This window comes from Electrona antarctica (genome assembly GCF_951216825.1).
Source record: "Electrona antarctica genome assembly, chromosome: 12".
Lineage (NCBI taxonomy): Eukaryota > Metazoa > Chordata > Actinopteri > Myctophiformes > Myctophidae > Electrona > Electrona antarctica.
In genome coordinates this window covers 14,706,335-14,731,207 of record NC_136793.1, presented here as the reverse complement: position 1 = coordinate 14,731,207, position 24,873 = coordinate 14,706,335, and the positions used below count along the sequence as shown (strand labels likewise).

Here is a 24,873-nt window from a genome sequence, read left to right as displayed (position 1 = left end):
TTATTTGCAGTAGGACATCCGTTCCATTAACCAGAGACCTAAATGTGTCCTCTGATATGTTACCCTGGCCTATAGCATTAACATTACATTCCTAGTGTAAGAATGTGAGGTACGTGCAGTCTAGACTAGCAATCTACCTACTAACATGACAGTGTCCAACTAAAAGGATGGATCATGGACAATCAAACATGTGAACATTTTTTAATTAGCTAAAATGTAGGTTTTATTAGTTTTGTTGAGTGTCTTCTTGTATTTTAGGTCAATACTGGCATTTTTACTGTTGTTTTTTTTTGTATTATTGCTCGTTTTCTGTATGGGGACTACAGATGGAAATTAGCATTCTTGCTAAATCCAGTGTAATTACACAGCAAGGTATGTGTGGTGTGTGGTGTTCATGAATATGCACTGTCCCTACCAAATAAACATATAAATAAATTAAGTCTTAGCAATCAAATCGAAATCGTGTGACCTTAAAATTGGCATTGGCACCTGCATGCTTTCTGATGTGACAAGTGCACACTGCAGTTAAAAGAAGAGACACTGGGCACTTGGGGACCGATGGTTAAGGCGCCACACATATAGGCTTTTATGCCTGACATTGTGTCCCGCGTTCAGGCGCGGCGATATCGTAGAGGCAGTTGCCTCGGGGCCCGTGGGGGGGAGGGCCCGCCCGGCCCGGCCGGCCGCTCCGATGTGTGGTAGTAAAGTGTATACTCTCTCTCTCAAACATACGCTGTTAAGAGTTTAATACCGCGACTAAGACTACATTTCCTGTCAATAATAAGCAGTGTAAAATGTAGTTCATTGGGAGGTAAAGGGAGACGCTTTATTGTGAAGGGCCCTTCACGGCGCAGACAGGAAATAGAGTGTTTAAACTGAGCTGCTTACTGGCTGGCTGCACGTTAGAGTAGGCTACAGACGGATTTACTCCGGACGGTCTGTCTGTCCGGTGTGGCTGTTGTTAGCCCTGCTCTGCAATCGCCTGATAAAGTTGAGTTTTGATTTTTGACCAGTCAAAACAAGACACAATACCATTAATTAATGGTAGTAAGGGAGGCCCGGGCTGTCAATCTCGCCTCAGGACCCGTGGAACATTCTAACCGCCACTGCCTGCGTTCGATTGCTGAGACTGGTGATGGATTTGCTTTATGTCACTTCTTGAACCTGTTTCCTGTCTCTCTACTACTGTCACGCACATCTAGCCTAGGGTTGGGATTCAGAACCACAGGGACTGGATCCAACATTGAGGAACCGGAATCGGTTCCATCACATTTGGAACCGTTTCCGGAGCCGGTTTTCTCACACTCTGAAGGCCATTTTTGAAACGAGCTCCTCACCACTCACCCTACACACTTCCACTCAGTTTGAGCATAGATATATAAATAATAGAGACGCAATGCAATGCAAGTGGATGGGAGGAGAATTCCGGTGCCGTCTATATTATTTATATATCTATGCTCAAACCGAGTGGAAGTGTGTAGGACGAGTGGCGAGGAGCTAGTTTCAAAAAGGGGGTATGAGGCTGTTATGTGGACTTACACACAATACAAATACCAATTACAATACAGCTGATTCTCAAATGTTTTTAATTTCAAGGACCACCGTAACTCTGAGAATGTACAAATGGAACCAAATGGACCCATAAAACCTTTGCCTCGATTACGATAATTGAACAATTATTAAAATATTTCAGTGAAGCTCAAAAAACGAGCTTGTAATCAATTTGATTTAAAGTCGATTCTTTTGCATTGAATCATTGATATAAATTATAATGAATAAATACAAAATGTATCAAAACAAACTGCTTCTTGCATATTCGATTAACCTACATGAGCTAGATCAATTTGGTTATGTCTCCCAGCTTTAGTTTCCCAGCTCTTGGATTTAGTGAGTTTCTCCCGGAAGGTACTTACGTTCTAATGACCACCATGTAACTATAGGCAACGGTTCCCACGCCAACCAGGAAGTAGGACAGCGGCATGCGGAACTTGAGCCAGCCAATGGCACGCTGGCTGTTGTAGTATCCATAGAAGAGGACCGAGTACTGAGCATAGCCCTGTAGATCACATAGAGAAGATCCGAGTAGTGAGCATAACCCTGTAGATCACATAGAGAAGATCTGAATAGTGAGCATAGCCCTGTAGGCTGTAGATCACATAGAGAAGATCTGAGTAGTGAGCATAGCCCTGTAGATCACATAGAGAAGATCTGAGTAGTGAGCATAGCCCTGTAGATCACATAGAGAAGATCTGAGTAGTGAGCATAGCCCTGTAGATCACATAGAGAAGATCTGAGTAGTGAGCATAGCCCTGTAGATCACATAGAGAAGATCTGAGTAGTGAGCATAGCCCTGTAGATCACAGAGAAGATCTGAGTAGTGAGCATAGCCCTGTAGATCACATAGAGAAGATCTGAGTACTGAGCATAGCCCTGTATCACATAGAGAAGATCTGAATATATAGCCCTGTAGATCACTGGTTCCCAAACAGCGGGTCAGGACCTATTTGTGGGTCACAGACCTTAATGTTATGGGCCACGACTCAAGTAAAAAGCCTATTAAAAAGTAAATGCAAATAATTGTATAATTGTAAACAAAAAAATCCAAGACATTCCATAAATTAAAATAATAATTGAAAAGTGGTGATCTACAAGCTGGGCAAACTTGTAGATCACTGGTCCAATTTATCTTCTGGGTCTCCAGATAAAAGATACAACTTTAGTTGAGGTGAATCCTGCTTTCATCAGGTCAGTTGAAACGAAATTAATACGAAAGAACTGCAACTGCATCAGTAGTAGAAAACTACCCCACAAAGATCATTCGTCAGCTTGTGTTCCATACTTCCATTTCCAATTCCGTCTGCTCATATTTTTGTTTCATCACTTCCAATTGACTTGTTAGGCCTGCACCCTGTATGAGTTATGAAATTGGTATCCGACCTGAAATTGTATTTTCTAGTCTAGACAGGGAGACCCCTGTTATTGAACAAACACTCTATAGCAATGATGCATTATGGGAACATAGAGCGATAGAGGCGGGGTTGGCGAAAGGGCCTTTCTGTGTGGAGTTTGCATGTTCTCCCCGTGTCCCCTAGGGTAGGTACCCTCACAAAAAACATGCAGTAACTGGTCTCTAAACTGCCTCCCCTGGCCAGCCGGGGCGCCTGATGGAGGGGAAAGGAACTGGTTGGAATAACGTGTTCCTTCCATGCGCTACGTCCAACCAAGTCCGTTGCTCTCCCCATGTCCCCCATGCTGTATATGGGGACTAGGTTGGCGGAGGGTGTGTAGAGCCCAGGATCACATTAGATAATTGACACAGGGGTGAAAAATGGGTTACAAAATCGTGGGATAAAAATTATAGAAAGAAAAAGAAATAGAGCGATTATTAACTTGTATTTTAATGTTGCATGGGCAGACGCAAAGATACAGTCTACCATTCATTGTCAATGGAAGCCAGCGACATGACGATGCAAAGACGCAATGATGCATATACTGTAGCTGCTCCACACTTGTGATCTTTGCGTCTTTGCGCCTGCCCGTGTGAATGCACCATAACCAAAGCAACGTCTTAAAATGGCGTACAAATGCAATGCATGTGTAACATAAGGAAGCAGAACCTATAGGTGGGAAGGTAGAGTTCTGTACTGACCCCAAAGTCCCATAAGACAGCAAAATCCATGGCACTGGTCTCCTCAGCCCTGGGGACAGTCTTCCTGGGCATGCTGCCATACTGCTTACCCATCAGTGCCTGGTGGAAGTCAAAGTATAGTCAAAGTATACTCCTGGTCCAATATTACTCAACTATGTTGTCTACTGTTAGCCCTGTATCACATAGAGAAGATCTGAATATATAGCCCTGTAGATCACTGGTTCCCAAACAGCGGGTCAGGACCTATTTGTGGGTCACAGACCTTAATGTTATGGGCCACGACTCAAGTAAAAAGCCTATTAAAAAGTAAATGCAAATAATTGTATAATTGTAAACAAAAAAATCCAAGACATTCCATAAATTAAAATAATAATTGAAAAGTGGTGATCTACAAGCTGGGCAAACTTGTAGATCACTGGTCCAATTTATCTTCTGGGTCTCCAGATAAAAGATACAACTTTAGTTGAGGTGAATCCTGCTTTCATCAGGTCAGTTGAAACGAAATTAATACGAAAGAACTGCAACTGCATCAGTAGTAGAAAACTACCCCACAAAGATCATTCGTCAGCTTGTGTTCCATACTTCCATTTCCAATTCCGTCTGCTCATATTTTTGTTTCATCACTTCCAATTGACTTGTTAGGCCTGCACCCTGTATGAGTTATGAAATTGGTATCCGACCTGAAATTGTATTTTCTAGTCTAGACAGGGAGACCCCTGTTATTGAACAAACACTCTATAGCAATGATGCATTATGGGAACATAGAGCGATAGAGGCGGGGTTGGCGAAAGGGCCTTTCTGTGTGGAGTTTGCATGTTCTCCCCGTGTCCCCTAGGGTAGGTACCCTCACAAAAAACATGCAGTAACTGGTCTCTAAACTGCCTCCCCTGGCCAGCCGGGGCGCCTGATGGAGGGGAAAGGAACTGGTTGGAATAACGTGTTCCTTCCATGCGCTACGTCCAACCAAGTCCGTTGCTCTCCCCATGTCCCCCATGCTGTATATGGGGACTAGGTTGGCGGAGGGTGTGTAGAGCCCAGGATCACATTAGATAATTGACACAGGGGTGAAAAATGGGTTACAAAATCGTGGGATAAAAATTATAGAAAGAAAAAGAAATAGAGCGATTATTAACTTGTATTTTAATGTTGCATGGGCAGACGCAAAGATACAGTCTACCATTCATTGTCAATGGAAGCCAGCGACATGACGATGCAAAGACGCAATGATGCATATACTGTAGCTGCTCCACACTTGTGATCTTTGCGTCTTTGCGCCTGCCCGTGTGAATGCACCATAACCAAAGCAACGTCTTAAAATGGCGTACAAATGCAATGCATGTGTAACATAAGGAAGCAGAACCTATAGGTGGGAAGGTAGAGTTCTGTACTGACCCCAAAGTCCCATAAGACAGCAAAATCCATGGCACTGGTCTCCTCAGCCCTGGGGACAGTCTTCCTGGGCATGCTGCCATACTGCTTACCCATCAGTGCCTGGTGGAAGTCAAAGTATAGTCAAAGTATACTCCTGGTCCAATATTACTCAACTATGTTGTCTACTGTTGTCTATGTTGAAGTATTAAAAAGTACAAATGACAAAGTCAAATTCGCAATCCAACACAAATTAAACAATTTTGAAAATAGCTGATCTGAGATGCGTTGTGAGCTTGTGGATCAGCTATTTTATAGCTTAAGTCAGGGGTTCTCAACCCGTGGGTCGCGACTCGCGACCCCTTGGGGGGTCGCCAAATAATTATTTTGGGGGGTCCCCAGATAATTTTCAAAAATATATATAGTACACATAGTACATGCATACACCTTCCCTAATGATTATATCTGGTTTCAGTATTTATTTATGGTGTATTGTCTCTATTATTAAGGTTATTGTAGCAGTCAATTTATATTGGGGGTCGGGAGGGGGCGGGGCGGGGGTCCCGAGACGTTGCCAAAGCATTTTCGGGGGTCCGTTGAGAACCCCTGGCTTAAGTGGTTCATTCATAGACACGTAGCGGAGTCAAAAGTATAATATTTGTCTTTGAAATGTAAAAGTTGTATAACAAAATATGTCCACCACTGAGGGCCACAGTCATAAAATCGTTTCCTAGAACATGATATAATACAACCTTGTGGTTCCATAAAGAATGTCTCTGATGGACAGATGTATGGCCTCGTACCTCTGGCACCATGACAAGGCCAAAGGTCAGGCCAAACAAGATCATGTTGATGCCATACATCCACCTCAGAAAGATGAAGTAGGAGGCGACAGACGATCCAAAATGACCTAGAATTAAGACAGAGAGAGAACTGAGACTCGGTCATTAACGGTCATTAAACGTCATTAAACCTGAAACAAAGACACATGTTTCTGGGTAATAATCCTACTTTCAATCTCTTTGATTTTCATCTCCCAGGGAATGCAGGCCGTTTTGAAGTTTCCGAAGTCCCGTTGAAACTTCATCCATTTCTAAAAAGGAAAAAAAAGAATAGTGGAATTATTGTAATATAATTATATTGCAGTTTGGACAGACAAGACAGATCACATACAAGTCAGACAGACAGACAAGACAGACATACAAGTCAGACAGACAGATACACAGATAGTAGATGCACTTGTAGTAGATGCACTTGCACCCTTAGATAAGCACTTTATGTAGAATTAGATAGCATTTTATACAGACTTATAGCATGTTACGTAGACGGCACTAGAATTGCATTTTATGTAGTCATAGCACTTTATAGTATATATGTATATTATAGTATAGTATGTATAGTTTATATGTATAGTTTCATATTCCACGGGTACGTTCTTAGCTTACGCATGTTCATGATAACTACTTTTTATAGCATATTGCCATGCTTTTGTTCTTGCTTAATGTAAATCGCTCTGGATTAAGAGAGTCTGCTAAATGCCTAAATTGTAAATTGTAGATAGACAGACAGGCGTACCTTGGTCATCTTGACCTTGTATGCGTACAGCTTCCTGCCTTTCCCTTTCCCCAAAGCCCCCTCATATTTCTCCATAAACTCATGGGACTCTCTGCAAAAACACACACATCATTCCATTCAAAGAGCATTACAGGGTCTCAGGTCACATTTAATCTACTAAAAATGAATGTGAACTGGCATGTCAGGAGTTTATTAAGTGGAAAGAGCAGTGGTACATGGAGGAGCCATCGATGGGACAGCTTTGTTCTACATCTTATCAGTTAATTAGGGGCCAATAGACACCAGGTGAATGAAATTCACTACCTGACCCCCCCACCCTGACAAGCACTTGGAATTGAGGCATGAAATTTAGTTTGGCAAAAAGTTAGAATGTGGAGATAGGAGGTTTCTGCCCGACACTGCCGACAACAACGATAAGCAGATTGTTAATAGTGGTCCATGTTGTACCGTAAGGTGGTGAGTTTCTTCTTCATGGGCCAGGGCTTTCCTCTCAGAATCTGGATCAGTCTCTTCTTCTCCTCCATCGCCTCCTTCAGCTTCTCAAGCTCCTCTGGAGACAGACTCTCTGGTCTCACCTCCTCTTTGTCCTCTTCTTCTTCACCCTCATCATCGCTGGAGCTGAGAGCAAGGCAGTTTGATTTATACTGCATGTATTTCATATCTCTATACTCATACCAGGAACATTAGCAATAGCTGACCTGTTTTCCTTATTCTTTCAACTAATATTCTTCCCTTTCCTTTAAACTACAAATGATGGGAGCTTTTCCGAAAAATAATTTCACTCATTTTGTTTTGCCCAAATAAAGTTGAAGTTGCTTTTTTTTTTAGTGGTGCAAACCACTCCAACAACCAGCTTTGTATGTATGTTTGTGTACCTGTGTACGTGTCCGTGCACAGGTGAGCATGGTTACTATGGACACTGACATTACGTCAGACTACAGCTGATCAGGCTTTATAAGACCTTGCACCATTCAGTTCACACGGGTGTGATTTTTTAATCACCGCGTCAAGTTTTACCTGGTCTCAACTACTTTCTTGTGCTTTTTCTTCTTCTTCTTCACTTCGCTCGTTTTCTTATCCTCCTCTTGTTTGCTGCCATCCTCTTTCTTCGTGTCTGTGAGTTTGTCGTTTTTCTTCCTTCCCTTGGCCACGTCTCCTTCCTCTTCCTCTCCTTCCTCCCCGGGCTCTGTTTTTCTCCTTTGTTCATTTTTGAGGTTCTTGTTGCCTTTGGCCTTCCTGCCGCTCCTCTCTCTGACCGCTCCCTGCTCCTCCTCCTCCTCCTCCTCCTCCTGTTCTCCTCTCCTCTCTCTTTCACTTTGATCCACTCCCCTCTTCTTCTCCCTCCTCTTCTTCCCGTGCCTCTCCATCTTCTCCGCTCTCTCTGCCTCACACGTGTCTCTCCCTCTGCCTGCCCTGGAAGCCCCTTTTCTCCTTTCGTCTCCTTTGCCCTTTGCCTCTCTCCCGTTATCTCTCCGTTTGCTCTGTTCTCTCCTCCTCTCATGGCGAGAGGAAGCTTCATCATCTTCTTCACCACCTGTGGACATAACAGGAATTAGATCCTGACCGATCCTGTGTTTATGAGGTGACAGTACTTCATTAGACCCCTTGGTGTGGTTGTTATGTGCAATGAATGATGTCTTCCCTTTGCATTTAGGGTTTCTTCCTGGAGGCTGACCTTGACAGTCAAACGTGCCAATGAAAAAAACAGTGATATAGTGACATCACAATATCAATATGTTTTTCATAACTGCTGTTGGCCTACTGCCAACTGAATTTCCTGGACCCTGTGGGATAAGCTCAATCTATCTGTCTGTCTTATGACCCACATGCACTCACAGATGTTTTTGGATTTTTAATAAACTGGGACATACATAAAAAACCTGCAAAAAACGTATTCTGTGAGTGCGGATTGTTTCTTATTCCATTTAGACCTGACTTAGATTCCAAAAATGCCTTCTAAATCCTAACAGTTTTCTGAAAAATGTATGTTCCTATGTCTAGCTAAAATCAAACATTACAAAAGCTTTCCTGGATTGAATGGGTATTTGTATTTGTATCTATCTATCGGTCATTCATTACAATGTTCTCTTCTAGTCTCTATTTGTCTTTTTTTTCTGATGCATTTTCCAATGCATGGCTTTTGAAGATTTCGTCATATGGCAGCCGAGTCTATGGGATTTTTTAATGTTTGTTTAGAGCAGTATGGGATTTTTTAATGTTTGTTTAGAGCATTTAGGACGTGAATCATTTGCCAGAAAGGTCTATGGACTTTAATGTTTGTTTAGGGTACTAACGGATGATGTAAGACAATGTGGCCGATATAAATACAATGGGCAACACTCACTTTACATGAGTGTGATTTTTTTCTACTTTTTTTTTTTTTACAAAAACATACTCCTCTCTGTGACGTGGGTGCATGTCATGAATCTGGTGGTAATTGGGGACACAGGTCGTGATGGGGCACAGGACGTGTGACGCCATGAAGGGGAATGACAAGGAATAATGTGTGTGAACCAGAGGTGCAGAAGAGTGTGAGTGTGCGTGTGTTATGTGTCTGTGTGTGTGCGTGTGCGTGTGCGTGTGCGTGTGCGTGTGCGTGTGCTTGTGCGTGCGTGCGTGCGTGCGTGCGTGCGTGCGTGCGTGCGTGCGTGCGTGCGTGCGTGCGTGCGTGCGTGCGTGCGTGCGTGCGTGCGTGCGTGCGTGCGTGCGTGCGTGCGTGCGTGCGTGCGTGCGTGCGTGCGTGTGTGCGTGCGTGCGTGCGTGAAAGGAGAAGCTGGGTCACATTAACGGCTGCTGTCACCTTATCCAGTTCCAAAACATCCCCACCGCACAGACCCTTTAGACCAGTGGTATACAAGCCCAGCGTGGCACAAAGTAATGCTCTGTTTTAACGGGTTAAAATAATGAAGTATACCTGGTTAAAAACTAAAGACGTAGTAGGAAGTACTGGGTTACTGTGTAACAGTTGGCTATTACTTTTATTGGCTATATACTTTTTTTTTACCTCCAAAACACCAAAAGTTTCCGTCCAGGATTCATACAGTGCACAAACAATACACAAAATAATAAGACTGGCCAAAAATAAAGTCAAAAAGAGATTCAACTAAAACAATGAATGAGGATAGTAAAGGGAGAAAGAAAAACTCCCAGTATCAGGAAACTTAATTCAACTTAATTGAAAGAAGTAAGTGGTTAACTGAGAGTTAAAACTATTTAATTTAAGGTCTTGATAAAGAGCGAAGGCAAATCTGAAAAATAGGAACTGAAGAAGTTAAGAACTGTAACAGGCAATGTACTTTTGACCAAGGCACTGGCAGCTCTCCCCTGGTAAATGGTAAAATGGTGCATTTATATAGCGCCTTTATCCAAGGCGCTTTACATAGATTGTGCATTACATTCACCCATTCACACACACATTCATACACCGATTGCAGCGGAAGCCATGCAAGGTACCAACCAGCACATCGGGAGCAATTTGGGGTTCAGTGTCTTGCCCAAGGACACTTCGACATGTAGACAGGAGGAGCCGGGATTCGAACCGCCGACCCATGGATCATTGGACTACCTCCTGAGCCACAGCCGCCCTGGTGTTGTCTACTAGCTATTGAAGTCTAAACAAACTCAATTTTCCAGCCTCCATTATATAGCAAGTACACCATACCAAAACAATCAGTAATGGTAATCCAATTAACTCAAGATCATGGCCCACAGCCCATGACGTATTTTACACGATTACACTGTTTTACAGAACAAATTCCAAATACATATTTCAGGCACAAAATCACTTACAAGAATATTCAATTTAGATTCATCCTAACCCAGGAACCTCCCCCCCTCTCCACAGTACTGCCACCTTCCCAATGTTTAACAGAAACATCTCTAATCTCTAAAAGATTAATTGAATGGTTGGCATGGTACACTGCACAACGTACGCGTTTCGGCCCTCAAGCCTTCATCAGTGTTGCATAACCTTCCCATTAAATGATAATGATCAATGCTTATTATCAAGTGCTGAAGTCACTTAACAAAGCACCATTTAATCCCCATGGTCAGGTGTCACAGCACCAACAGCAGACAGTAAAGGCCAAACCGCACCAATGCAACTATAGTCGCAACTCCTTGCAACAAAACCGTTGCGCCCTACAACCACACCAATGCAACTCCTTGCAACTGCCATTGGGGATATATACTGTAGTTGCAAGTAGTTGCAAGTTGCATGTTGCAAGTTGCATGTTACAAGTTGCATGTTACATGTTACATGGCGAATCATTGGTGTTACGGCTCACTGCTCACCTTCACATCCAAGCACTACTCAGCCTCTCCCCCCTCATTGACTACTACATGGCTCAACTCCTGAGCACACCTGCTCTCTTTCGCCAATCTCTGCACCTTCCATCCTACAATCAAATACTGCCTCTACAAAAGCTCCAGTCTTCTGTTATTTTTCCTGTGGTGGTTATTTTTCACTGATCCTGCCTCTCTCCTCTCCTCCAGTATTCCGGATTCCAAATCTTAAGTTGAGCCTACAACGGAGCCACCAACCCACAACAACCACTTCTTTCCCAAAATACCTTTGTGAATAAATATACCCTTGGGCTTGCGTCTCCTCTTTTGCTGTGTGCTTGAGTCACACTTACCAGTCATAACAATTGGTGTGGTTTGGGTTTAAGATTGATTGATTGATTGATTGATTGATTGATTACTCTATTTCAAATACATTCAAAAGGATACATTTACAGATTGTTTCTGTTGTGGTCCTCTTGGGGAAAGGGGATGGGGAGCAACAATACAAAACAGCCCTGTCCTCAAGCTTGATAGGCCTATGGCACGGGCTGCCCCATGACAGTGACAGTGTGTTGGTTAGAATGGCGCCTTGTGCCGTGTCTCACACATGTGGTGTTATTGTGAAGGATACAGGATAGGTGCAAAATGCCCCAGATGTCCCTAGTGCCCACCTATCCTATTACCGTTGTGAAAAGAGCTGCCTTCGGGCATGTTATTAAGTTTCTGCTTGAGAATAAAAGCGAATCATCTGATTGAGGAGACACGTCTTCCACCGATGATCATGGCGGCAGTGCCAACATCAACTAAATGGTTTGGTGGTCAGAAAAGAGGAAATATATTATGGACGTGCTTTAACCAACTGAAAGGAAAACAATGCACGTAACGGGAGAGGGCGATAGGATACCTGAAGGCTTATGCTGCTATTTCTGCAGTAACGGTAAGCATAACTGTTAGAAAAATGGAGCCCTGCAGGAACCCCAGTAGGGTTTATGGAGTTAAGTGTGTGAGATCCTATACTCACCTGTGTCACCTAGTCCAACGCCAACTGAGTTAGAAGAAGAGAAACAGAATCAAAATAGAACAATACATTAGAACATACACAGGCAACTGGCGGCCCGGGGGCCACATGCGGCCCCCACCTTCACTTAATGCGGCCTGCAGGTTAATATCAGAATACTGATATAATATTGGTTTCAGCTGTTACAATTCCACAACATGCAAACATGACCCGCTTTAATTACTTCAGTCTAAATTAGTAGCTCAATGCTCAACACAAGTATAATTAAAGGCATTTGAAATTACATCAAAATGTTCATTTTTCAATAATAATTCAAGAATAGCAAAAGATTATTCAAGATTTCAATTCCAATTTAGCAAAAATAGCAGATCTACAAGCTCGTTTGAGCTTGTAGATCTGCTATTTTTGCTATATTCGACAGCAATGTGGCCCTCTGGAGTGAGTGTGGAAATATAGTGGCCCTCTCCATCGTCAAAGTTGCCCACCCCTGCATTAGAACAATGCAAACTATTGCAGGTTAATCTGTAGACTGAAGCAACGATTCATTTTTAGGATCACATTAGTAGTCCACAGCAGTAATCCTGGAAACCAGACAAATCTGCCAGTGCGGAAAATAAATATTAGCCAGTCAGATTTGGTCTAGCACCGTTCAGTTGTGAGGGAGCAGAGGCATTTTTTTAATTCGCCCTTTAATTAGGGCATTTTTGCGATATCTTTTTTGTGGCAAATCTGCAAAATAAATGCTTACCACTAGCTTTTGTTTTGCATGAAAAACACACCTTTGGCTAAAAACATCCATAGCCTTCATCACAAATGTGATGAGGTCATACAATTTGGAAAAGTCACATACTTCTCTCCACACACACACACACACACACACACACACACACACACACACACACACACACACACACACACACACACACACACACACACACACACACACACACACACACACACACACACACACACACACACACACACACACACACACACACACAGTATCAACACCGAGCCCTTTCACTGCAGCTTAGTCTGCAGTACCTGTCCGTCCCTCACTACGGCTTAGTCTGCAGTACCTGTCCGTCCCTCATTGTCTACACATGGCTCCATTGTCCTCCATGGATATCCACATCCACTGGACAAAGGCTGACGTTGACAGACTGAACAAATATTTATGGGCGGGCGGCTCTTTGATGTCTGTCTGTGGTGAAACCGGAGTGGCCGGCACGTACAGGTCATTACGGTTGGTGGCCGGCCGAGTGCAGCGGAGGGGCACATTGCGAGACACTGAGTGGCACTAATGAGGGGACACAGGGTGGCATGGATGGGGACACAGCCAATGGCCAGGAGGTTAGCACCTCCAGCTGCATGCGTGATAGAGGCTGCTGAGTTCAGTATGTGTTTGAGGCAGAGGAGGTGGCGTGCCTGCATATATTGTGCGTGCATGAGTGCGTGCGTGCGTGCGTGCGTGCGTCTTCTATTGAGACTTTTGGAATTTAGATCGTGTCAAAGATAATGTCTCACCTAGGGAGGATCTGACACGAATTCTGACCTGGTGGTCAAGATTAAATGTATCCCCTGAGCAAGCAGGCAGGCTCTACTAGATCAATGGTTAAAAAAAATGCCGGACTTGTGCGCAGCTTTAAGTACTTGAAAAAAGCAATTATTCTACTACTTTAACTCGAGTGAACTCAACTTTCACTTGTATTGTAGTACAATAAATGACATATATTGGATATATGGTGCAAACCAAAGCTCTATATTGTGAGATAAAGAATCTATCTATGATCCAGAAAATGATATACTGTATAAACCTGTCAAAAAATGAAACAATCCTTATGTGCTCAAATCAGGGCTGGCATGCTTGGTCTTCATATTGCGACGGGTATATATTTAGGCCCTGTTGATGAGGACGATAGATTTAGATTATGTGGTTTGTGTGATCTCAAGGAAATTGAAATGCATTTTGTATTAGTCACTTCTCTACACACACGTACTGTATTGTATTGCACCATTCTACAACTCTACCAAGCAGAGACTTTTTTAATAAGGTAGATTCAAAATGTGAATTTGTGGTTGGATGACTCAGAGAAACCGAAACGTCTCTTTAAATATGCCATTAATATTATTTTTTGCTAAATTTTTTTAAAAGGTCTGGTCAATGAAGAGCAGGGCTGTATGTAATATGGCTAGGGTCTTATTTGTTCTTATATCATATGCATGTTTATCTATGTGGGTATGTATAAGGCATGTATGTATAACACGAACAGGACGGATTGTTAATGTTAGTCGTTTTCTTTTGTGTAAAGTGTCATATAATCAATACATTCATTCTATACTCCCATTATTGCCTTTGGAAGCACAAAGGTTCGAGTGAAGAACAGAGCGAAGCCCGATTTACACTTAGTGTCATGGTGTACCAAAAACACCTGATCTACAAGCTCACAACACCATGTGCCGCAAGCTAGTCAAACTGCAATTTGTAGTGCGCAACAGGCGCACGGAGCAAGTAGGCCTACCAATCAGCCATGAGTATACACCTAACACCTAAAGCTGCCCCCCCCTTTTTTCCCCTCACTGTATATATTTATTTTCCCTTTTTACCTCCTTTTTGATGAATTCCTGTTCTGTCTATAGAAGTGTCTATTTGTACGTCTCTAAATGTTTTGATGATTTGAACATGGTGGACCCTGTTGGAAACAAGTGTAATGCTTAATTGGGTCGTCCACTCACAGTTAACAGCCTTTGTATTGAGTCTGTGCTTGAAATGTACTGTAATTCTGCAAACTGTTAATAAATTCTTCAATCAATCAATCAATCAATGATGTCACAAAACAATATTGAAAGAAGAGAAGGTTTGATGATTGCACAAATATATTAAAGAATCTGAACAAAGCAACGCGCCTCAAGCCTAAAACGGCTGATCCGGTGCTTCACAGGTACAAGGACTGGAGTTGCAGAAGGAGAAGAGACTGGAGCAGCACGGACATTTAGAGCCTTTTATTAGGTGCTAAAGTATACAAAAGACTAACGTTTCGACCTTGCGGTCTTCATCAGAGTCATGACTCATGATGATGACTCTGATGAAGACCGCAAGGTCGAAACGTTAGTCATTTGTATACTTGCACCTAATAAAAGGCTCTAAATGTCCGTGCTGCTCCAGTCTCTTCTCCTTCTATATTAAAGAATCTCTTACTGTCACTCTCTGAGACGATCAGATTGTTGCGGGACATGTTGCTCTTCCTCCTCTGGTCCTGTGGAGTCCTACATCATCATCAGCAGCAGCACCTCTGCAATCAAGAGGACAATGCTTGGTTTGAGAAGACGCACCTTCTCCCTGTTCGTCCCTCCCAATACACACAAGAGTGGGAGTGTGTGTGTGTGTGTGTGTGTGTGTGTGTGTGTGGTCCATGATGAGTTTTATCTCGCATGAGAAGCTCACTTTTTCCCAGCTACCCATCAGTCTGAGACGGGGACAATGACGCCATAGAAACTCTAGAGCGGCGCAATTTCACTAGCTATGAATAATTCAGAAGAATTATGAACTGCCATTATGTAGGCTACTAGCCCTGTGTGTGTGTGTGTGTGTGTGTGTGTGTGTGTGTGTGTGTACAAAGTTAAAACTCTGTAGGCCTATATAGCCTATATAGCAGGGTTCCCCAATAGGCGGCCCGCGGGCCATTTGCGGCCCTCGGAGCGCCCCCTTGTGGCCCCTGGAAGATTTTTTTTTGGAGGGGGTCCCAGATATAAATGGCATTAAATGGGGGTCAGTAGCCTATGCATGTCAAACTGGGCATCCTTTTCAAATGGGGTCTTGCCCTGAAAATGAATTTTCAGGGCAAGACCTAGACCTTGTGCGTGCGGACTCGGCCCCCAGCCTGGTACCATAGTCAAAATATGGCCCTTGAGGAAAATTAATTGGGGAACCCTGCTATATAGCCTATTCTAGTAATTGTCTCCACCAGGCCGAAGGCATGGGGAGAGAGTATGTTTTGCACTCCGTCCGTCCGTCCGTGTGTCCGTCCGTCCGTCCGTCCGTCCGTGTGTCCGTCCGTGTGTCCGTCCGTCCGTCTGTGAACAGCTAATCTCTGGCACCGTTGGCTTGATTGCAGCCATACTCTGCACACACACTCCCTGAATGCCAGAGCTGAACCTCTGCCCCAAAGTTTTCACATTGGCCTGTTATAGCGCCACCAGGAGGCCGCTTTGTGCAAAACAAATGTTTTGACAGTACACCTACAGATTTTGTCCAAACATTACGCACATTGGTACACAGTCTCTAGAGCCATTCAACGAAACGGGTCTTTCAGATTTTTCAGACTCCATCCTGATTGGCTAAGATTGGCTTCCAAAGTTCGCAGGAGTGCTCCGTTTCAAACACAATGCTACAAATCATGAACACATGGTGTGATTTCCGTGAAATTTTGCACGCACATTCCCACTAGGTCGAGGAAGAAATGCCACTTGAATATTTACAACTCAGCCTCATGGTGGCGCTATAACTGGCCGATTTGTGTTTTACCTATAACTGCACCGATCTGTGTAAAACCATGTATGCACACTCCCTAGAGGCCAAGGAAAAACCTTTGCCTGGAATTTTTCACATCTGCTCTTTATAGCGCCACCAGGAGGCCGACATATGTAAAACACATTTTCTAATATTACTCCTTCAGATTTTATCCAAATTTCACGCAAATCGGTACACATGCTCTCCATAGTCATGTGATCATGTGATTTGTTTGATTTCTCATAATTATCCATCCTGATTGCCTACGATTGGCTTCTAAAGTAGCCCGTTTTGTACCCGTTTTGTACAAATTGCCACAACTCCGCAACGCAGCGTCCGATTGCGGTGAAACTGTGCATGCCTATTCCCACTACTAGGCTGAGGAAGAAATGCCACTTGACAGTTTTCAAATCAGCCTCATGGTGGCGCTACAACAGGCCAAGTCGCGTCACACACACACACACACACACACACACACACACACACACACACACACACACACACACACACACACACACACACACACACACACACACACACACACACACACGTTTATATTACTCCTAAACATTTTGCCAAACATCACACACAATCCTATCCTCCTGGTGGAGACCTGTGCCCAGAAGGGCACTTTTTCTAGTTATTGCTGTGTTTTTTCAGTAACAGGGGTTTCCCTTTCTCTACACATCGTTAATTAACTAAACAATAGAATTGACTGCATGTGAACATCGTGAAAATATCAAAGTTGCATCTCCCAGTAAGTCAATTCAATTACCAAATAGCCACCTGAGTAAGCCACCAAACACCAAACATAACATTGACAATCATAGAAAAACACAATGAAGTAGAATAGTAGATCAACTATATCTATAAGTGGAATCACTGTATATCCATCAGTCCGGACAGACGTTGAGAACAAGACATGAGAGACTTTTCAAATAAACATGTGTTGGTAAACCTCTAGAGGGCGATGTTACTCTAGTTTAGCAATTAGTTTAGTTCATTCAATTTTGTAGTAACAAAGTTTAGATTTCAGACGTAAGACAAAGGAAACTAGAAAAAGACCTGGAGACCTGTGCCCAGTCTCCACCAGGAGGATAGGAGTGTGTGTGATGTTTGGCAAAATGTTTAGGAGTAATATAATCTGTTTGTTTGGGGTTGTGTGTGTGTGTGTGTGTGTGTGACTTGGCCTGTTGTAGCGCCACCATGAGGCTGATTTGAAAACTGTCAAGTGGCATTTCTTCCTCAGCCTAGTGGGAATAGGCATGCACAGTTTCACTGCAATCGGACGCTGCATTGAGGAGTTGTGGTGATTTGTACAAAACGGGTACAAAACGGGCTACTCCTGAAAACTTTAGAAGCCAATCGTAGCCAATCAGGATGGATAATTATGAGAAATCAAACAAATCACATGATCACATGACTATGGAGAGCATGTGTACCGATTTGCGTGATGTTTGGACAAAATCTGTAGGTGTACTGTCAAAACATTTGTTTTGCACAAAGCGGCCTCCTGGTGGCGCTAGAACAGGCCAATGTGAAAACTTTGGGGCAGAGGTTCAGCTCTGGCATTCAGGGAGTGTGTGTGCAGAGTATGGCTACGATCAAGCCAACGGTGCCAGAGATTAGCTGTTCACAGACGGACGGACGGACGGACACACGGACACACGGACGGACGGAGTGCAAAACATACTCTCCAACAATTAAAGAAAATAACCGCATTTCTGACCTAAAAGGTATAGGCTGAATCCATAGCCTACACATTTACAAAACAAAGACAAAAAAACAGTCAAAAACTAGAAAAAGTGCCCTTCTGGGCACAGGTCTCCACCAGGAGGATAGGAGTGTGTGTGATTTGTACAAAACGGGTACCAAGCGGGCTACTCCTGAAAAGTTTAGAAGCCAATCGTAGGCAATGAAGGTGGATTACATGACTATGGAGAGCATGTGTACCGATTTGCGTGAAATTTGGATAACATCTGAAGGAGTAATATTAGAAAATGTGTTTTACATATGTCGGCCTCCTGATGGCGCTATAAAGAGCAGATGTGAAACATTCCAGGCAAAGGTTTTTCCTTGGCCTCTAGGGAGTTGGCATACAAAGTTATCCACAAATCCGTGCAGTTGGAGGTAAAAACACTTTTCGGCCAGTTATAGCACCACCATGAGGCTGAGTTGAAAATTTTCACGTGGCATTTCTTCCTCGGCCTAGTGGGAATGTGCGTGCGCAATTTCACGGAAATCACACAATGTGTTCATGATTTGCAGCATTTTGTTTGAAACTGAACACTCCTGCGAACTTTGGAAGCCAATCTTAGCCAATCAGGATGGAGTCTGAGAAATCTGAAAGACCCGTTTGGTTGAATGGCTCTAGAGAGACTGTGTACCAATTTGCGTGATGTTTGGACAAAATCTGTAGGTGTACTGTCCAAAAACTTGTTTTGCACAAAGCGGCCTCCTGGTGGCGCTATAACAGGCCGTTCTGGAAATTTTGGGGCAGAGGTTCATCGTTGGCATCCAGGGAGTGTGTGTGCAAAATGTGGCATCGACCGGGTTAACAGTGCCAGAGATTAGCTGTTCACAGACGGACACACGGACGGACACACGGACGGACACACGGACGGACGGACGGACGGACACACGGACGGACGGACGGAGTGCAAAACATACTCTCTCCCCATGCCTTCGGCCTGGTGGAGACAATTAACAAAACAAGACTCATGTGTTTGCTGTAGGCCTATCTAAGTATCTATCATCTTGCAGTGCATGGGTGCATGTTTGTGTGGTTGTAGCCTATGTGTGCCTGCATACATGCATGTGTCAGTGTGTGCAATGCATACATGTGTCTAGTCACTAGACACACATGGATGCTGCTAGTAGTGCATCCATGTATGCTGTATGCGTGCATGCATGTGCGTAAAGAAAGATTGTGCATGCATATACACTACAGTATTATGCATATGCATGCATTCAATAACATTGTGCATAGCAGTAGATCAGGTTTCTCACGCCAAAGTTAGCTGCATGGCTTCAGGAAAATGCAGGCAACAAGCAGCTGTGACAAACAGTGATTCATCCTGAACCGCAAGATAGGATAAACGCTTCCTGATAAACGTCTCTCCATGCATGAGTCACACAACAATCTGACACACATGATACACCGTTGCTGACTGTCGGGCAGAAAGCTCTTATTTATCTCCATTATTCTAACGCTTTTGTGTTGTTTCGTAAATTAACGCCCCGGGCCCTATACTTAATACTACAGCATCACACAAAAGCATGACAAGTTGCCGATCTGCAAGCTTGAAAAGTGGTGCAAAGTAGCACATTTTGAGCTTGTAGATCTTGATGATTTTTTATTTTGAATCCTGATAAGTAAACAGTTTTGGAGATGTGAGGTCACCAATCTGACCTGCTGATGCACACAGCCTGAAAACAAATACAGGTTACAAAGATTAAAAAAACCAAAAGCAGTGTCTCAGGAAACCTGCCTGGTGAACTCTGATTGCTTTGCTGTTGCCTTAACAATGTAACGTTTTGTAGAAAGACAATGCACCAAATAGAGGGTATGCATCATCGAAGCATGGGGAATGAACACTATTTTGGCCTAAACACCACCTTAAGACACTTTGCAGTGCACCCATAAGTCTTAGCAGGGCCGTGCAGAGAGCACTGAGGGGGCAGGGGCTCAAACTCCAGAAAAGGGCACATGTGTGGGCGCGCGTAGCGAGTGCCGATTTTTGGGGGTGGTCTTTTTGTGGAGTCCGTCCCTTGTGCCATTTCATGTCATTGGACAGTAAAATAAGCAATATGTTCATTCTCATTAGTCTAGCTGAAACTAAAACTGACTGATCGCAGATTAAAAGATAATTCATTATGATAGTGGAATTATCATTACTTGTCACAAGCCCTTTTTGGCCCCCACATAAGCCCTTATTGCCCACCCACACAAGCCTTTATTTTCCCCCCACACAAGCCCTTATTGGCCCCCCACATAAGCCCTTATTTGCCCCCACACAAGCCCTTATTTGCCCCCCACACAAGCCCTCATTGCCCCCCCACACAAGCCCTAATTGCCCCCCCACACAAGCCCTAATTGGCCCCCCACACAAGCCCTTATTGCCCCCCCACACAAGCCCTTATTGGCCCCCCATATAAGCCCTTATTTGCCCCCCAAATAAGCCCTTGTTTGCCCCGCACACAACACAAGCCCTTATTGGCCCCCCACATAAGCCCTTATTGGCCCCCAACATAAGCTCGTATTGGCCCCCCACATCACATCCCCCCCAAATGCCTTAATGTGGCAAAAAAAAGAAAACTTTGTTTTGCCCTTTCCCTAAAATAAATAAAAAAATAAACCTCCCCCCTGCACGTGCCTGAGTCTTAGTGTGTTTTCTGGTTTTACCCTCGTAGCAGCTTTTGTATTGACCTGTACTTTCATTGTCTCCACCAGGCCGAAGGCATGGGGAGAGAGTATGTTTTGCACTCCGTCCGTGTGTGTGTCCGTCCGTCCGTGTGTCCGTCCTTCCTTCCGTCCGTCTGTGTACAGCTAATCTCCGGCACCGTTAACCCGGTCGATGCCAAACTTTGCACACACACTCCCTGGATGCCAACGATGAACCTCTGCCCCGCATTTTCCAGAACGGCCTGTTATAGCGCCACCATGAGGCAGCTTTTCACATTTTTTTTTACCTAAAACTGCACCGATCTGCGTGAAACGTTGCATGCACACTCCCTAGAGGCCAAGGACAAACCTTTGACCTGCATTTTCCCCATCTGCCTTTTATAGCGCCACCAGGAGGCCGACTTTTGTAAAACACATTTTTGGATATTACTCCTCCAGATTCTGTCCAAAAATCTCACAAATCGTTACACAGTATCTCTATGGTCATGTGCTCAAGTCGGATCTGTCCGATATTTCATATTCCATCCTAATTGGCTATAATTGGCTTTCACAGTTTGCAAGATTGCCCCGTTTTGAACAAAAGCCTCAAATCATGAACGCAGCATGCAATTTACGTGAAATCTTTCACACATTTTCTTACTAGGCTGAGGAATATGTCCCACCCTTTTCACATTGGCCTGTTATAGCGCCACCAACAGGTTGATTTTTGCAAAACACATTTTTGGAACAAAATGCCTCAAATCATCCAATTGCCATCAAAGGCAAACATGTTTATATTACTCCTAAACATGTTGCCAAACATCTCACACAGTCCTATCCTCCTGGTGGAGACCTGTGCCCAGAAGGGCACTTTTTCTAGTTTGAACTGTACCCATTCTACAAACTATGAATACAAATTTCAATCAATCAATGCTGCCAATTGTCCTCACATGCATATGATGCTAACGTAGTAACGTCCTACATACCATGTACATAATATCTGTTTTCACATACGCTATCTGTATACAGAATTATGTCATCTTTCTTTGTTCTATTTAAGCTGTTTTCTATAACTTATCTTTGCTCTCACTCTATAGTGACTGCTTCACTGGGTCAATATTCTACACTTCCACACATCATTTGATTGAATACTTTTAAATGTTGTTTTTTTGTGGCCTACACCTTTATTTTATATTTTTTATGGAGGGACAGACAGTAGGCTGACAGGAAATGGGGAGAGAGATGGGGGGGAAGACATGCAGTAAAGGCCGCCGGGATCGGGAGTCGAACCCGCGGCACACTGCCAGACTGGATTACCAGCCAAGGTGCCTGGACCACTGAGCCATGGCACAGAATTGATTGAATACTTTAATTAGTCAGACATTTAAACAGCACAAGGTACAGTCAGACTCAGACAATAAAGCTAAAAGGATAACACAAAATAAAATCCTGGGGACTCCATTGTGGTCCTAAGTATTCAATTCATCAATTTTAAAGTTACAATTCCATTTTAGGCATTTGGCTAGACGCTCTTAATCCAGAGTGATTTACAGTAAGCAAGGTAAACACGAGGTAATACATCAAATGCATAGAAATTGTAGCCTGATTATCAGACTCTGAGCTTCCTGAAGCTTGGGCGGGGTCTATGGGCTGGAACCTGCAGACTATAGAAATTGTAATGTAGGAGGTAAACCAAGAACCTCATCAATCTAACAGTAGAATGTCCCAAAAATATGTACATTGAAACTCTACACACTATAGGATACCAGGTAACAAGACCTGGCATCTGTCTACAACTCTACATACATAACATGGCATCTAAATTACATTTTGGCCTTCGCATAAACCTGCAGGGGTTAGGGCAAGTGCTGCAGGCTAAGGTGGAGTCTGAAGGTGAGTCTTCAGATCACGATGGGAAGAGTGGGAGTGCAATGGGGAGTATAAGTATTTGCAATATATTGGGGTAATAATTGCAATGGGGAGTTCATTCCACAGCTTGGGAGCCAGAAGGGAGAAGAGTCTGGGTCACGTGGAGGCGGAGCGTTGTCCCGGATCTTTTAGTGAAGGTTCTGCCAGCTTCCCTGTGTTAGTGATCTGAGCGAGCAGGAGGGGGTTGTAGGGTTTGATCAGAAGATATGTGGGTGTCATACCTTTGGTTGCTTTGTAGGCCGTACTCTGTGGGGATAACCTTTTTCGCAGAGCCTGGCAGTCGATGGTTGCTGAGGGGGCGCTTGTTTTACAGGTTAGGGTTAGGTTTAGGCATAGTTTTACTGAGGTTATATAACACCGTCCTACTAGTAGTAGCCAGCGCTGTAAAACAAGCGTCCCATCAGCGCCCATCGAAATAGAGGCTCTGCGTAAAAGGTAGTCCCGTACTCCCGGGCTCCATTACTGCCCGGAGAGTAGTGCAGCCAATGGATGGGACATGTGGAACTTTTGTCTGGTTGAAGACCAAGCATTCAGGATCATTTGGAGAGGCTTAAGTGCACATGTCGGCAGGATATTAATCAACATAGCATACAAAGATTAACACAATAATACATGTCATCAACAAATACAGACACTATATGAACAAAGGTATTGGGAAAATGTACCTCTCCTTTGGGTCTCCTGATAGATTTTTTTAAGACAATTTTGAAAGAAACCAGTGTTCCACATCCATTAAATGTAATGGATGGCGTCAGGGTGTTCCACATTTTGGTGGCTGAGCAGTAGAATGAGAACTTTCCCATATGTGTCCTAAATTTGTGTGGTATCAGATCTGGTCTCTCCCTCTGGTGTTGTGGCTGTGGGTGCCACTCACTTTGGAGAAGTAGTTCGACAGGTATGAGGGCACTGTCTCTTAGGTCACATTCTCACCTAATACTTCGGTAGACTCGATGCGAATGGGCGGAGAAGTTGGGATTCTTGCATATTTAATTTGCTGCGGTTTGCCTTCAAACTGTCATCCGCAGCAATTGGAAACGCAGCAGGGGGGACCTTTATCAATGTGTTCCATTCATAAACTAGCCTACACAGTGAAATCTATGGTGATAAAATTATAGTCATAACGTGCATGTGTCGTGCCGTCTGGGACTCTCTCTCTCTCTCGCACACAGCCACGCACTGTTCTTTTGGACATGGAGGCACAGCACTGATATAACAGACAGCAGCGCAAAATGTTTACAAGTTTATCGAGATGAAAGTCCCTACTGCCCAGTCCCCACACAGTGACAGCACTCCATGTTTACGGCACGCACAGACAGACAGACAGAATATTCTGTAGGCTATATACACTGCAGTGTTTTTATGTGTTTTCTTAAGCAATTGATTAATGTACATTAATCAATTGCTAAGTCTCCTCATTCGACCACGTCTATCCACGGTAACGGGACATCTTTGTGCTACGTAAAATATGCCTTCTCCGTCTCCAACTGTATTCAGCTCCTCACCCGCCACATTGTTTGCTTCATTTCCTTCATTTGCTGCGGATTGCATTCCCACCTGCACCGAATCAAGTGCGATTGGAAGCGAAGCGAAACCCCAGTTTTTGGTCGAAGTAGAATGCGATTCTTTAATGCGCATTAGGATTCGAATGAGGCTTCACACCTGCGCAGTTTCTGACAATGCGCAGCAGGATTCGTTTTAATCGCAGTAAAGATTTCTGGTGTGAATGTCACCTTAAACTATCTTAAATACCAATCACAGTTATATTTGCTTAACCCTAGCTGTCTTCTATTTCCCATTTCCTTTCTATATCGCCGAGACAAACTGTCTCTGCGATATTGTTGGGGAGGTGTGTCGGTATCGTTTAAGACAGTCAGTTTATATTTGATACAGTCTGTTTCTAGCAAAAATCTATCTATAAATGCACTACGTCTCTGTACGTCTGTACGTGTGTATGGCTGTAATCCACGTAACTCGAGAACCGTTCGCCCCACTGACTTCAAATTCCACATACACGTTCCACACCCCCACAGGGAGTGCAGTGCCTGGTGTCGAGTCAGTCGGTTGTAGACTAAAAGATCAAATTGTGGTACTGCATTCAGCTGGTTGTTATGTGTACATGTACAGATAGGGAGGTCAGTAGGACAGCTTTATGATCA

At 43.7% G+C, this 24,873-nt stretch overlaps 1 protein-coding gene across 1 annotated transcript in view; it reads right to left on the bottom strand.

Moving 5' to 3' along the window:
- The window catches only part of tmc1 (transmembrane channel-like 1), a 57,912-nt gene that overhangs the window by 20,220 nt on the left and 12,819 nt on the right, over positions 1-24,873 (bottom strand). The window contains exons 4-13 of the mRNA XM_079516848.1: positions 15,094-15,187; positions 11,898-11,921; positions 7,610-8,126; positions 7,040-7,210; positions 6,593-6,683; positions 6,029-6,110; positions 5,821-5,927; positions 5,042-5,140; positions 3,650-3,748; positions 1,914-2,056 (exon numbers count right to left, since the gene is read on the bottom strand). Coding sequence (XP_079372974.1) covers positions 1,914-2,056; positions 3,650-3,748; positions 5,042-5,140; positions 5,821-5,927; positions 6,029-6,110; positions 6,593-6,683; positions 7,040-7,210; positions 7,610-8,126; positions 11,898-11,921; positions 15,094-15,130 — 1,370 coding nt within the window. The 5' untranslated portion in view covers positions 15,131-15,187. The remainder of the gene's footprint in view (positions 1-1,913; positions 2,057-3,649; positions 3,749-5,041; positions 5,141-5,820; positions 5,928-6,028; positions 6,111-6,592; positions 6,684-7,039; positions 7,211-7,609; positions 8,127-11,897; positions 11,922-15,093; positions 15,188-24,873) is intronic.